This window comes from Myotis brandtii, unplaced genomic scaffold, assembly GCF_000412655.1.
Source record: "Myotis brandtii unplaced genomic scaffold, ASM41265v1 scaffold600, whole genome shotgun sequence".
Lineage (NCBI taxonomy): Eukaryota > Metazoa > Chordata > Mammalia > Chiroptera > Vespertilionidae > Myotis > Myotis brandtii.
Window position 1 is genome coordinate 152,685 of NW_005370273.1, and position 13,634 is coordinate 166,318.

The following is a 13,634-nucleotide window of genomic DNA, read 5'->3' on the forward strand; positions in this document are numbered from 1 at the left end:
GGGTTAAGGGGGGGGGGATAAGGACACATTTGTAATACCTTAACTAATAAAAAAAAAAAGATGGTATACAGATGACCAACAAACACATTAAAAAATGCTTATCATCATTTGTCATTGGGCCAGGAATGGAAAATGGTATAGTCACTTTGGAAAACAGCTCAGCAATCCTTCAAAAGGTCAAACATAGAATTATCATACAATCTAGCAATTCCACTTCTAAGTATATACCCAAGAGAAATAAAAGCATATCTATAAAAATTTGTGCACGAATGTTCATAGAAGCATTCATCATAATAGCCAAAAAGTAGAAGCAACCCAAATGTCTATCAATGAGTGAATAATTGACATATGGTCTATCCATACTATGGAATATAATCTGGCAATAAATTATCTGGCAATGTGCTAATATATGCTACAACAAGGATGAATTTTGAAAATAAGTTAAGTGAAAGAAGGCAGTCCTAAAAATATGATTCCATTTAGATGAAATGTCAGAACAGGCAAATCCATAGAGACACAGTAGTGGTGGCCAGAAGGAATGAGAGTGACTGCTAACGGTTATGGAGTGTCCTTAAGGGGGGACGGAAACATCCTGTAATCAGGTAGTGATGCTGGTTACAGGACTCTGAGTATATGAAAACTACTCAACTGTACATTTTAAAAGTGTGAATTTTATGGTATGAGAATCAGATCTCAATGAAGCTATTATTTTAAAGAATATAATTGTGCCTGAATATTGACATCTCAAAGGCCTGCCTAGACGATGATCCAGTCTATTCAGTCAGGGACTATCACCACTACACCTAAAGCAGGTTCTACACATGATTAACACTTGGACGCAATAACATTCTTACCTCTTCTAAATAAATGTTATCCAGATCATACGGCGTTCTGACAGACTCTACCATCCAACTCTCAGGTGTGTTCAAATTCAGAGTGAACAGAGGAGACTGTGGCATATCCAAAAATTTGGCTATTGGACCCTTAGCAAAACTATTGTCTGAAGTGAAAGAAATCTCTGGTTCTAAGACATAACGGTAAAAGCTGAAATTAAAAGAAAAGTGTTAGTTTTTTAAAAAAATACAACCACAGCCCTTGAGATATCAGGTCTCCATAAAGGTAAACTGGCTTATAACAAACAGATTTGGAAGGTTTCCTTCCAGATTGGGAAAGTGTTTCCAAAACTGTTTCTTGACCTAACTAGCCACCTGTGGTTGTTGAAGATGCGAAGAAGAGCCAGAGGAATAGGACCGAGAGGGAGGCCATCCCTTCCTGTACTGCTGTGGGGGCTGCTCGTGGGGTTGCAGGCATTTCCTGAGTGTTTGCCTCTCTTCAGTGAGAAAAATTCATTTTTATCTTACAAAGTCCTAAATGGTGACTGGGTTGTCAGATGCACCCTGAAGACACTGTATGTAATAATTTAAACATTTCTCCTGAACAAGGGCAATGGTGGGAGCTGGGAACTCATTTGTCTCTTTCAAACACTGTTTAAATTCACTTAGAATCAGCCCTAGCCAGTTTGGCTCAGTGGATAGCGTGTCAGCCTGTGGACCGAAGGGTCCTGGGTTTGACTCTGGTCAAGGGCATGTTACCCCAGTTGCAGGCTCCTCCCTGGCCCAGGCCCTGGTCCGGGCTCATGCAGGAGGCAAGCAATCAATGTTTTTCTCGACTGGGAGACCGACCAGCCAACCTCTTGCATCCCCTCCCCACAGCCGGCCCGTGATCGGGGCGGGCTGGCCGGCCCCCACCGTGCACTGGTAAATAAACAAACTCACTTAAAATCTAACCTATAGAACACAGCATATTTGTAAATTAGAAATTTCCCATAGCCCCAACACGTGTCATACTATTACTATTAACTGCTTTTTGTATCTTTTTTCATAAGGACCATTTCAAAGCTCAGAGAGGAAGCATGCCCTCCTTTTGAAGATGCACACAAAGGAGCCTCCGTAAGTTCCTCGGACATACATACTCCAACGTGAAATAACTGCTCTTATTTTAAGATAAAAAAGCACAGACCAGTCTTTTCTCAACACGGTGCAGAGAGGTAAATTTAAAAGCTACATTGATCAAATGTTCTAAAATTAGAGAACTGTATAATTCTGACCAATGAGAGAGATAGAGATAGAGAGAGAGAGAGGGGAGCACAGCGCAGGGAGTGTGGCTAGTGCCACAGAAGTGCACCCACACCCACACCCAGAGAGTTCCTACAACTGCTGATTAGAGCGGGGAGTTAGCAAACCTAAGCATTCAGTAAGTGATCTTTTCAAATATGACAATCCATCTATAAACCCAGCTTTTAGATGTTTGTCTATTGTTGATTTCTTAAAGAGCTTGCTTTACCTTTTTAAAGGCATGTCAGAAAGTTTAGATTGGCAGTTCATAAATACTCTTAGATTCATGTTGATCAGCTGAGTTAACACCTAAAAGAGCAAACCAGATGACAAAACATAAATTTATCTCTTGATACTAAAAGACAGAACATTTCTTAGTGTCACAAGAAAAGAGACACACTCTAGCGCACAATCTAAATCACACACACACACACACACATATGCCATGGCCACTGTAAGCCACCGCCCCTACGCAGGTATGAAGCAGCAGCATTTTTAAAGATCCCTCAGTGCAGCTTAGATACTATGGTATGAAAACACATGCACACAAATACCCACAACAGAAGGTCAGTTCATTACACTTCATTAAAACTTTATCTTTAAAAAAGAAAACCACAACATAAAACAAGTTGAAGCAACTGTCTTTAAGGCAGAGCTCTTTTAAATGTTCTCAAAACTGTCATACCTTATACATATCTAAAAGACATGCTAGTTATAAAAGGGAAAATGATAAAGCAAACCTTTTTAGCTCTTCACCATAAATTACAGTATGGCATAATCAATTTAATTCAAAGACATTTTGCTCTAAATAAGGATAATTTTTTTCTTCATTACAGGAGCCAACCAATCAAACCTGTACCAGCTAAGGTTACGAAGCTGTTTGCAGAGCCGTTGCCACTCTGCACGAAGACATTAGCTCGCCCAAGATGCCTTACGGGGTTTCCAATGCCCTCTGAGGATAACTAAGGGACACTGACGGCCTCAGAGTAACAGGGCATGCGGTCGCTTCACAGAAGGATATGTACCGCCTCTGCGCTGTCCATACCAAGAGCAACGGGGCCAGCCTCTGTGATTCTCTGGTGACAGGGTCAAGGATGGCCACGACATCAAAGTACGTCACTCCTTCTTTTGGCCTCAGTTTAATTGCACTACAGAGATCAAAAGATAAAGCATTAATCTGGAGGAAAACAAGAAACAAAGTTAATTTGTTTTTGCCACAGGGGTTTGGAGGGGCAGGGGGTAGGGAAGAGTCCAATATAATTTATCAGTCCTCTTAGCATTTCAGAAAAACCTTAGCTCTAGAACAAGGCCACCTGGTGGTGAGTAGAGCAAACGTCAAAGAACACAGTAGTTCACCAATCTTGATGTGCACGGGAGTCACCTGGGGAACCTCATTTCAGTGGATATGCTGTCAGAAGTCTGGGCTGGGGCCAGAGAACGCATTGCCCACCCTCTCCCCAACAATGCGCGCCACTGATCCAGGGACACACTTTAGGGCAAGGATGCACATACCCGTAATTCAGACCTCCGTTCTTGAAAAAATAAGTAACTTCTGATATAAAGCAAATACTAATACAAACCCAATAAAAAGAATTTCTCTAATTATAATTTGTATCATAATAAAATCTGCAATTAGGGCATTTTAATTGTATAAGACTCATGGAGAAAGGGGTGTTCTAGATCAGCGGTCGCCAACCGGTGGTCCGTGAGGTCCAAAAGGTTGGCGACTGCTGTTCTAGAGAGAAGAGTTCTTGCTCCAGATTCCCCATCTTGGCCATGAAAGGGTCAGCCAGGAAACATGCTTTCTGTGACAGTGAATAGGTCAGAGTTATTTCCTCAAAGTACGGAGTGATGAGAAGATGGATGCCAATGGGAAAATCCAAACAGGGTCTGAGCAAGGAGACAGAAGTTTCACCCACTGGCAACGTAAGAATTCAGGAGGCACACAAGTGAGGAAGGAGAGGGCCTCATTCTAGCCTGGAATCATCCGTCTGCTCACATCTGATCTCCCCAGGGCTGGGTGAGCGAGCACAGGTCAGCCACACCACTCTGCTCAGGCAGGTGCGTCAGGCCCTGGAGGGCAGGGTGGGCTCTCTACCTGAAGCTTCCCTACTGCATCTAAGGGGCGATGAGGATGTACACATGCCCACTCGGGCAAAGGCCACATACACCAACTTAGGGGAACCTCCTAAAGACACGTTACTATTAAATCTCACCAGGAGGAAACAAGCCAGACTGTGAAACATTCCATACAACCACTGGTCTGCACTCTTTAAAAAGTCAGTCATAAAAGACAAAAAGAAAACAAAGAAAAAAAGAAGGAGCAGGTAACTATTTTAGATTAAAGGAGACTGATCAATACGAAGTAACGAAATAGCTGTAAATGTCATTACTAGGGCGATGGAGAGATTTGAGCTGTGCATTATTTAATGTGACTGTATCAGGATTAAGTTGCTGGGGCATGCTAAGAAGGCCTGTGGAAAGACTGGTGCTTGGGTGAGACATGCTGAAGAATTTAGGCATGATGTGTAAGGATGTCTGAAACATGGTTTCAAGTAATTCAGAAAATATGTGAGCGCACATGTCTGTATGCAAACATACAAATATAGTTTAGATGTACTATACACACACACAGATGAGAGATAAATGTGGCATTTGTTAACAATCGGTGAATCTAGCGCTCTGGGGCCGACCGCTGGCGTTCGGCTGCAAGGAGACGCCGTCCCGCGGAGCCGGACCTTCTCTGAACAGCCCGCTGGGCGTGTGGTGGAGGGGCAATGAACCCAAATACCCGGGCAATGGACAGCCAGGGATGTGGCTGACACATGCATTGGGCGTTGGCTTGCTTCATATTGTCTTACTCAGTATTCCCTTCTTCAGTGTTCTGCGGCATGGCCTGAACACGTTATATGTAAGCTGGGATGTATGTGTTTTTGCATGCTGTAAAAGGAACACCTTTTGAAACTCCTGGCCAGGGTAAAGCAAGGTTCCTAACTTCTTGGGAACAACTAGACTATGGAGTACAGTTTACATCTTCACGCAAGTTTTTCACAATTTCTCCAATAATTCTGTATTTTCTGGCAAGTTGCTATACGAAGTATGCTCTAACTCACTTCATGCTGAACACAGCTTCTCTCCTGAGTGTGCTAGTTCCCAAAGTGCCACAGCTACATGGTGTTCGGATTTTGGAATTAACAAGTATTGAAAGGCTTTGAAACTGAAAGAAAGCGTTTACAGCTACTGAGTCACCTATAAGGAAGGAGTGGTTAGTGAACTGCACTGCTCCCACGATAGTGTGAAATGAGAGGTATTTACGTTGGAGAGCCTAGTGCTGGTTCTTCATATGCTGTTTGAAGTGCAGATTCTTACTGGAGGTTGCCTGTGCTTAATGCATCTGGTACCTTTCTTAAGAGAGGCTTTAGAGGGAGGCTGGGCAGGCCCAGCTTGTAAGTTAAATGGCTATAAAATGAGGGTGTAGTAGATAAATCCAAGGAAATAAGATTTATAAGAAACTAAGACCAGCTTAGTTTATAATGAATGGGCATGTTAGGAGAAGAAACTTTCCAATCATTCCGTCATGGTCAGTTTAAGCCAACTTACATGTAAACCAAAATCATCTCTTACAAGTCTAATGTAGATTGTTTTTATTGCCATATATATTCCTCTTGTGCTGTATAAGAGGATATATGCTCTCTTGTTTTATATAAGCCGATTCCTAACTTGTGAGTGTACTTTTTTTTCCCCTCATTTTGCTGGCTCAACATTGTATGTTGAGGGATGAGATCATTTTCACATTGATTAAGTTACTGAGTTCATGAAGGTCCATGTTCAAGACTGACTGGCGATAGAAGATAGTTAGGCATCTTACAAACAGCCTCTGAGTCAGCCTTCTAATTTTGAAACAAAATTGGGTTTGCTGCCTTTGCAGACCCAAGGATGCTAAACCAATTAAGAAAATAATTTATTTCACAGTTCAAGTATATTGTAACTTAAAAGTCGCTGCTCATTTTATTGAGCAATCTAATTATTTAGGTCTGCCATCCTTTAGAGAAGGAAATACAAAATGGACAGCTATATAGCCAACTTGTGGATTGGCAGCAACTGCTTCTCTAGCACTAGTACCAAAGTTATTAGTGAAGTCTTTTCCAGCAGGTCTGCAGTTAAAGATAATACCATCTTTCCTTCGTCCTCCTGCTCTCAGTCCTCATACTCTCCCCAATATTTGGACTTTGAGTACATGAGTCTTCACGTAGGTAACCCAATATGGTAACTGTTTCCAAAGCAGCAGCCATACGGAATTCTTGTGACTAGAGAAGCTCCCTATAGTTGCTGACATTAATTGCAAGAAGTAACTATATACAACTTTGAGAAGTAAATATTTCCAAAAAACAAAGTTCTGATATGGGATAAAACTGAGAAACCTAGTAATATTTGTAAACAAAATTGAATGAAAAATTATAGACCAACTTAAAATCAATTTTTTTCAATAAACTGACTTTTGGGGAAAATGATCATTGTTTTATATTTCAAAAGTATTGACTTTAGAAATCAGCTGTATGACAATGCCTTTGTCTGTCTTTTCCCATGTATTTTTCCCCGTATATTTTTAAATACTTCAATAACACTTTTCTTTGGCGTAGGAAAAAAAAACACATTGGTAAATCTAGGTTAAATATATTTGGGTGTTCACTGTAATAGTCTTTCAACTATTCTCTTGGTTTGAAACTTTCCCAAATAAAAAACTGGGGGAAAAAGGAAAGGACATCCTCATAATGCTAAACTCATTTTTATTTTATTGAAAACAAAACAGTTTTCAACAAAAGATGAACAAGGAAAGTGTTCTAACAAACTCTGTTTCTTTTTGAATATCAGAAAATTACAATTGATCCATGTAATTAAATGCTTTCTGTTTTCTGAAAGGGTGCAGTCAGAACTATTTCAGATGGATTTAGAAATAAATGTCAACTTTTAGACAACTGAGATCTATATATAAGTTTTACATATGAATATGAATACATATGAGAACCATATGCCAGACAAATTTTCCAGTCATGTAAGAACTTATACACAGACTTTATATGAAAAATAGATGGGTCTGAAGCAGTGGTCGGCAAACAGTGGCTCGCAAGTCACATGTGGCTCTTTGGCCCCTTGAGTGTGGCTCTTCCACAAAATACTGACTTCTGTGCATGGGCCACGAAGTTTCAATCGCACTGTACATGCGCGCCTGCACGTGGTATTTTGTGGAAGAGCCACACTCAAGGGGCCAAAGAGCCGCATGTGGCTCGCGAGCCGCTGTTTGCCGACCACTGGTCTGAGGGAAAGGCAACCTAAGACTTTCGTGCTCGCGAGGTGCTGCCCGCGGCTGCGGCTGCGCACTGCCTCGGGCCCAGCTGCTCTCAGGCATAAACTCACAGAGAAATGGGCCCAAGTGACAGAAATGGTTCTGCAACAGTGGGAGTCAGCATTTGCTCAGGAAGCTTTGGGAGACATTGTTTACTATCGTTAGCCTGACGTTGGAGCAAAGCGAACACGATGAGTGTGGTGCTTTGGAAAGAGTGAAAGCTGCCCATGAACTCGACTCGCCCTGTCGAGAAGCAACTGAAAGCAATGAAGCTCCTGCAGAGGATCCAGGATTGTCGGCAGATCTTGTTGTGAAGATGGAACCAGTGAGTGAAGAAGCAGGAGAAATAGACAGTCTACTGGGCAAGGAAAATGGAGCCCCCGAATAGAGCAGATGCGACACCGTAACTAGCATCTTAAGTTCGTGGAGGACAGGACGTAGCCCATTTAGTAACACCAATGGGAAAAGAAACTACTTACAGCAACGCTCCTGGGAGAAAATGCCCTGGACTTTCTAATGACTGCAGATACCACAACATGCATCTTTCTCTCAACGCCCTATGATTTTCAGGCGAGGCTACAGTTATAGCATTCAGAATTCCTGAAATTATCTGTGGTAAAATCCAGTTATAAAAATCATGTAATTCAAGGATAACATTGTAATCTTAAGCCTTATATAACACTGTAACTTTCAAAATATGTAGTGATCTTTCCACTGGATATAACCAGCAGTGGAGAAAAGTTTTGTTAGTTGTACAGTGTCTGATGACAAACAAAACTATGTTAATTTTACAATATACTGTATTTGCTGGTGCTATTTTTATACAGAAAAGCAACAGCCTTGTAGGAAAACAAGAAACAGTTTAGTAATAAAACATTCAATTTCATTAAAAAAAGAGTTTAATATTCAAGGATACACACAAATTCAATGTTAGTCCCATACCTGTGTCTGTCTTCAAAAAACTGGTACTCGATTCTTGTGTCTCCTTTTGGTTGAGCAGACAGGAGAGCATCTACCTTCATGACCAAGTCACTTGCCCTGAAAGATGTGGTTGGTAAAGATTCAACATCTCTTTAAGCTGAAAGTTTTCCCAATTATTGCTGAACATAGTATAATCAGCCAGAGTAGTGAACCCAACAAGATGGCTTGAAGAAAGTATGAACTTTGTACCAACAGGCATGAGAAAAGTACTGATTTTGAGAATGGTTAGTTTTATAACTCTAGGGGAAGGTACTGATTTTTCCTTATGTGAATGGAGATGATATTTTGCAAGTGGTTGTACGTCGTTCTATGAACCAGGAGGTCACGGTTCGATTCCCAGTCAGGGCACATGCCTGGGTTGTGAGCTCGATCCCCAGTGTGGGGCATGCAGGAGGCAGCCGATCCATGATTTTCTCTGATCATTGATGTTTCTATTTCTCTCTCCCTCTCTCTGAAATCAATAAAAATATACTAAAAAAAAAAAAAGGAAGCTTCATAAAGGCTCAGAGGGCACCACGATCAAACAGCCCGCAGCCGAGCTTCCAAAAGCTGAGAACAGTCTCGTGCCTGGTCACACATGAAAGCTGTGGCTGTGATGAAGGAAGGGTGCGCTCCAAGGTGGAGCAGCATGGGCATCAGTGAAAAGACCTAGGCGGGCAAGGTAATGCTAACAGTGTTAGAACCAATCATTTGGCAGCCCCATAACTACCTTATCTCCCTAAATTCACCCAGGACAGGCTCAGCGCCATCTCTGGTTAATGAAAGGCAAGGCTTCCAGGCAATTCTATACTAGTCCACAAAGACTCCAAGGGGCTACCCCCAAACCCCCGCAGAAAGAGGGAGGGACCCATGAGCACACACCATACCAAGCCCCTGCCTATGCCCATGACAGGGTGCCTCAAGTCATGGGCACCTCCTGGCCTGCATCAGGGAACTGCTCAGGGCGTCACTTCAGAGCCACGGAGGTAAAAGGGTACCTCTTGATCTGTAAGGAAAAAAGATCCCTTGCCATATCACCCAAGACTTGGCAAAGAGACTATTTGGCAACTACTGAAGTCAACACCTCACTAAGACATGCATCTTGAATTCTACAGCATGATGGTATTATGAAAAAGATGAATAAAGCTCCAGAACTTTTAAATTTTATATCCTCCACTACACAACAAAGAACAATATCAAAAGAGTGAAAGGGCAACCCATGCAGTGGGAGAAACTACCTGCATATCATATATGTGTGAAGTGTTGCTACCAAGAATATATATAAAGAACTCCTACAAATCAACAACAACCAAACAAAATGAGCAAAGATATACAAATGGCCAATGAGCACATGAAAAGATGTTCAATATCACTAATCCTTAGTAAATACCAAACCACAAAGAGATACCACTTCATACCCATTAGAATGGGTATTATGAAAACAACAACACAAAATAACAAGTGTTGGTGAGGATGTGGAGAACTTGGAATCCTTAGCATTCCTGGTGATAAGTAAAATGGTACAGCCTCTATGACAGCACTGATAGGAGGGCTGGAAACATGGAAAAGACTGGCCCCACATCCATGTATGCCACTTAAGAATTAAATGGGTTACCTTGGGCCCTACCTGGTTTGACTCAGTGGATAGAGTGTCAGCCTGCAGACCGAAGGGTCCTGGGTTCGATACTGGCCAAGGGCACGTACCTCAGTTGCAGGTTCCTCCCTGGCCTGGTCAGGGAGCGTGCAGGAGGCAACCAATCAAAATATCACAGTGATATTTCTCTCTGTCTTTCCCTCTCTCTTCCACTCTCTCTAAAAATCAATGGAAAAATATCCTTGGGTGAGGATTAAAAAAAAGAAAGAAAGGGATACCTCGTCTTCAGAAGTGCCCCTGAGGTGCCAGGGGTCCCAGCCCCACACCAAGCCCCCCTGCCAAGGTTCCAGTGCCAGAAAGAGAAGTCCCCATAAGTTCTGGGTGTAAAACCAGCAGGGATTGTGGCTGAGTGACACAGAGGCTGCTGGAGTCCCAGGTGTTCTCTTAAAGGGCCGGCACATGAACTTACTCAAACTCACTCATTCTGAGCTCCAGTGCTGGGGCAGTGGCTCAAAAGGCACATCAGGGACATTCAGGGAGGAACTGAAGTGTCTGGCATCAGAGTGGGAGCTGAAGAGCTAGCCTTCTCCCAGAAAGAAGTGCTGGCAGAGGCCATTGCTCCTCTGCTGAGCCACCACTACACCACAGAGCCAGCAGGCGGGAGCCCGATCTGAGTCTCTGTCAACCTGGCCAACACTGTTTGCCCCATCTTGATGACTCCCTGAGACCCCGCCCCATCCAACTTACACACCCACCTAAGCCATTTCCATCCTAAAATCTCTTAAAGGTTCACAAACCCCACACAAGCAGCATCTGGTCAAGGCATGCCATATACTTTTTGCTAAGTGGCTCCAAGCTGGGCACTAGCAGCAACTGGCCACAGTACATAGTTTGATCTTTCTTAGGCTCCTCCAAGCCCACCACAAGTAGCAGCCATCTGCAGATTGTTTTGTAGGTCATGCTGGGTAGCCCTGGCAGGGTACAGGTGGCAGCTGATTTTGGCCTGCCCCTCCAGGTAGGCCCCAGAGCCAGCACAACTGGTGGTCAGCTTCAGACCATGCAAGTTCACCACTCAAATACTACCCCAAGTGACACATTCAAGGGGTGAACTCTTCGGGCATCAGGGCTCTGGTGAAGTGATGAGTATTGCTCTATCAGGTCAGCCCCTGCACAACAGCTCCCCATTGTGGTTGCAACTAATCCTCGCAGCCAATCAGCCTGGGGATAAATTCCTTCCATTGACCTGTCCAAAGCAATCAAGGTTCCATTATAACAAGAGGGGGCACACAACCCACACAGGGGGCGCACCAGTGCGGTGATCAAGGAGGCTCCTCCACTGGGCCCTCCAGGATTACTAATACAATAGGCCACTCTACCAAGACCAGGATATACAGCAGCTCTACCGAATACAAAGAAACAAACACATCAATGCATCCAAAATGATGAGACAAAGAAACATGTCCCAAATGAAACAACAGAACAAAACTCCAGAAAAAGAACTAAAAAAATGGAGAGAAGCAATCTACCAGATGCAGAGTTCAAAACACAGGTTATAAGCATGCTCAGTGAGAACTTCAACAAAAAGATAGGAAACATAAAAATAGAGGTAGGAATCATAAAAAAATAACCAATCAGAAATGAAGACTAAAAGAACTGAAATTAGAAATACATTACAGGGAATCAACAGCAGAGTAGATAAAGCAGAGGGTCAAATTAGCAATTAGAGAGAAAAGGAAGCAGAAAACACCCAATCTGAATGGAAAAAAAGAATTTTAAAAAGGTGATAGTTTAAGGGACCTCTGGGTAGCATGACAACATTCACATCATAGGGGTACCAGAAGGAAAAAAGAGGAAGCAAGGAAATGAAAACCTAGTTGAAGAAATAATGACAGAAAACTTCCCTAACCTGAAGGAAAAAGACACGCAAATCCAGGAAGCACAGACTGCCAAACAAGATGAACCCAAAGAGGCCACACCAAAACACATCATGATTAAAATGCCAAAAGTTAAAGACAAAGAGATAATCTTAAAAGCAGCAAGAGAAAAGCATAAGCTTCCATGAGACTATCAGCTCATTTCTCAACAGAAACTTTGCAGGTCGAAAGGACTAGCACAAAATATTTAAAGCTATGAAAAGCAGGGATTACTCTACCCAGCAAAACTATCATTTCTAATCAAAGGACAGTTAAAGAGCTTCCCAGCCAAGAAAAAGCTAAAGGAGTCTCTATGACAACACTGATCACCACCAAACCAGTATTGTAAGAAATATTAAAATGACTTATTTAAGGGGAAATAAAGAACACATAAATATAATAAAATGAAAATAACTATATACCTATCAATAATCACTTTAATATAAATGAAATAAATGTTCCAATCAAAAGACAGAGGGTGACTGAATGGATTAGAAAACAAGACCCATATATATATGCTGTATACAAGAGACACACCTCAGGTCAAAAGATACTGAAAGTAAAGTCATAATAAAATATAGTTCATGTAAATGGAAATTTTAAAAAGCTGGGGCAGCAATATGTGTATCAGACAAAATTGACTTTAACACAAAAGCTATAGTAAAAGGCAAACAAATACACTACATAATGATAAAGGGAGTAACCCAACAAGAGGATATAACTCCTGTAAACATTTATGCACCCAACAGAGGAGCACCTAAATATATAAAGCATATCTTATCCTATATAATAAAAGAGAAACATGCAAATTAGCTGCCACTCTGCTACACTTAAGCCACACCCACAAGCCAATCTGAGTGACTATGCAAATTATCCAACAAAGATGGCGGTTAATTTGCATACCCAGGTGTCAAGCGCCCCAGGAGGCGAAGGCAGCTGTGGCCGCGGGCTCCTGGGACTTTCGCTGGTCAGGGAGGCACAGCCGCCCACGCCTAGCCACGCCCACAGGCTCCCGGGACATTGCCGGCGGAGAGCGGGAGGTTTGGAGGACTTGGCAGAGCAGGAGACCGCTGGACATAGAGCAGAGCAAGAGAGGACACGGCTCCCTGTCACCCCAGCTTCCTCATCACAGCTGTGGAAACTGACAGCAGGGAGGAGGAAGTCCCACCCCCACAGAATCAGCCAGAATCAGCCATTGGTCAGACAGCTCTCAGCAGCCTGACAGCCAGGCCTCTCATTCACCTGCATCTCAGACCGAGACAGTAGAGAGGTGGGACTATGTCTAAAGAACACCTGTTGACACAAGGTAGCTCTGCAGCCGGAAGATGCCGGCAGTATCGACAGAAACTGTCTGCAGAGCAGCGTGCGTCTGATCTTGAAAGAAGGCAGCACCTGCGACAGGATGTATCTGAACACCAGCTACTGGAAAAACGTCGCTCTGATGCCGAAAAACACTGGCGTCATCGACAGAAAATGTAAGACCAACGTGCCTTTGAAGTTGAAAGAAGGCGGTGGCAACGACAGAATATGTCGAGAGAATAGTCATCAACAAGTACTACCAATACCGGTAGGAACTGCCTTCTCAGCAAAAATGGAGTACATGAGGATGCAATCCGAGTACATGATGCAATCCTCGAACATAGTTGTGGTGGAATGACTGTTCGATGTGAATTTTGCATATCACTACATTTCTCGGATGAAAAACAACC

At 42.8% G+C, this 13,634-nt stretch overlaps 1 protein-coding gene and 1 pseudogene across 4 annotated transcripts in view; one reads left to right on the top strand and one right to left on the bottom strand.

Moving 5' to 3' along the window:
• UGGT1 (UDP-glucose glycoprotein glucosyltransferase 1) overlaps positions 1–13,634 on the bottom strand; it is a 184,855-nt gene that overhangs the window by 51,635 nt on the left and 119,586 nt on the right. For all 4 annotated transcript variants that reach the window (XM_014550394.1, XM_014550395.1, XM_014550393.1 and 1 more), the window contains 4 exons: positions 8,401–8,496; positions 3,160–3,262; positions 2,344–2,423; positions 855–1,044 (listed from right to left, as the gene is read on the bottom strand). In XM_014550394.1, coding sequence (XP_014405880.1) covers positions 855–1,044; positions 2,344–2,423; positions 3,160–3,262; positions 8,401–8,496 — 469 coding nt within the window. The remainder of the gene's footprint in view (positions 1–854; positions 1,045–2,343; positions 2,424–3,159; positions 3,263–8,400; positions 8,497–13,634) is intronic.
• LOC106728371 lies at positions 4,346–5,610 on the top strand (annotated as a pseudogene).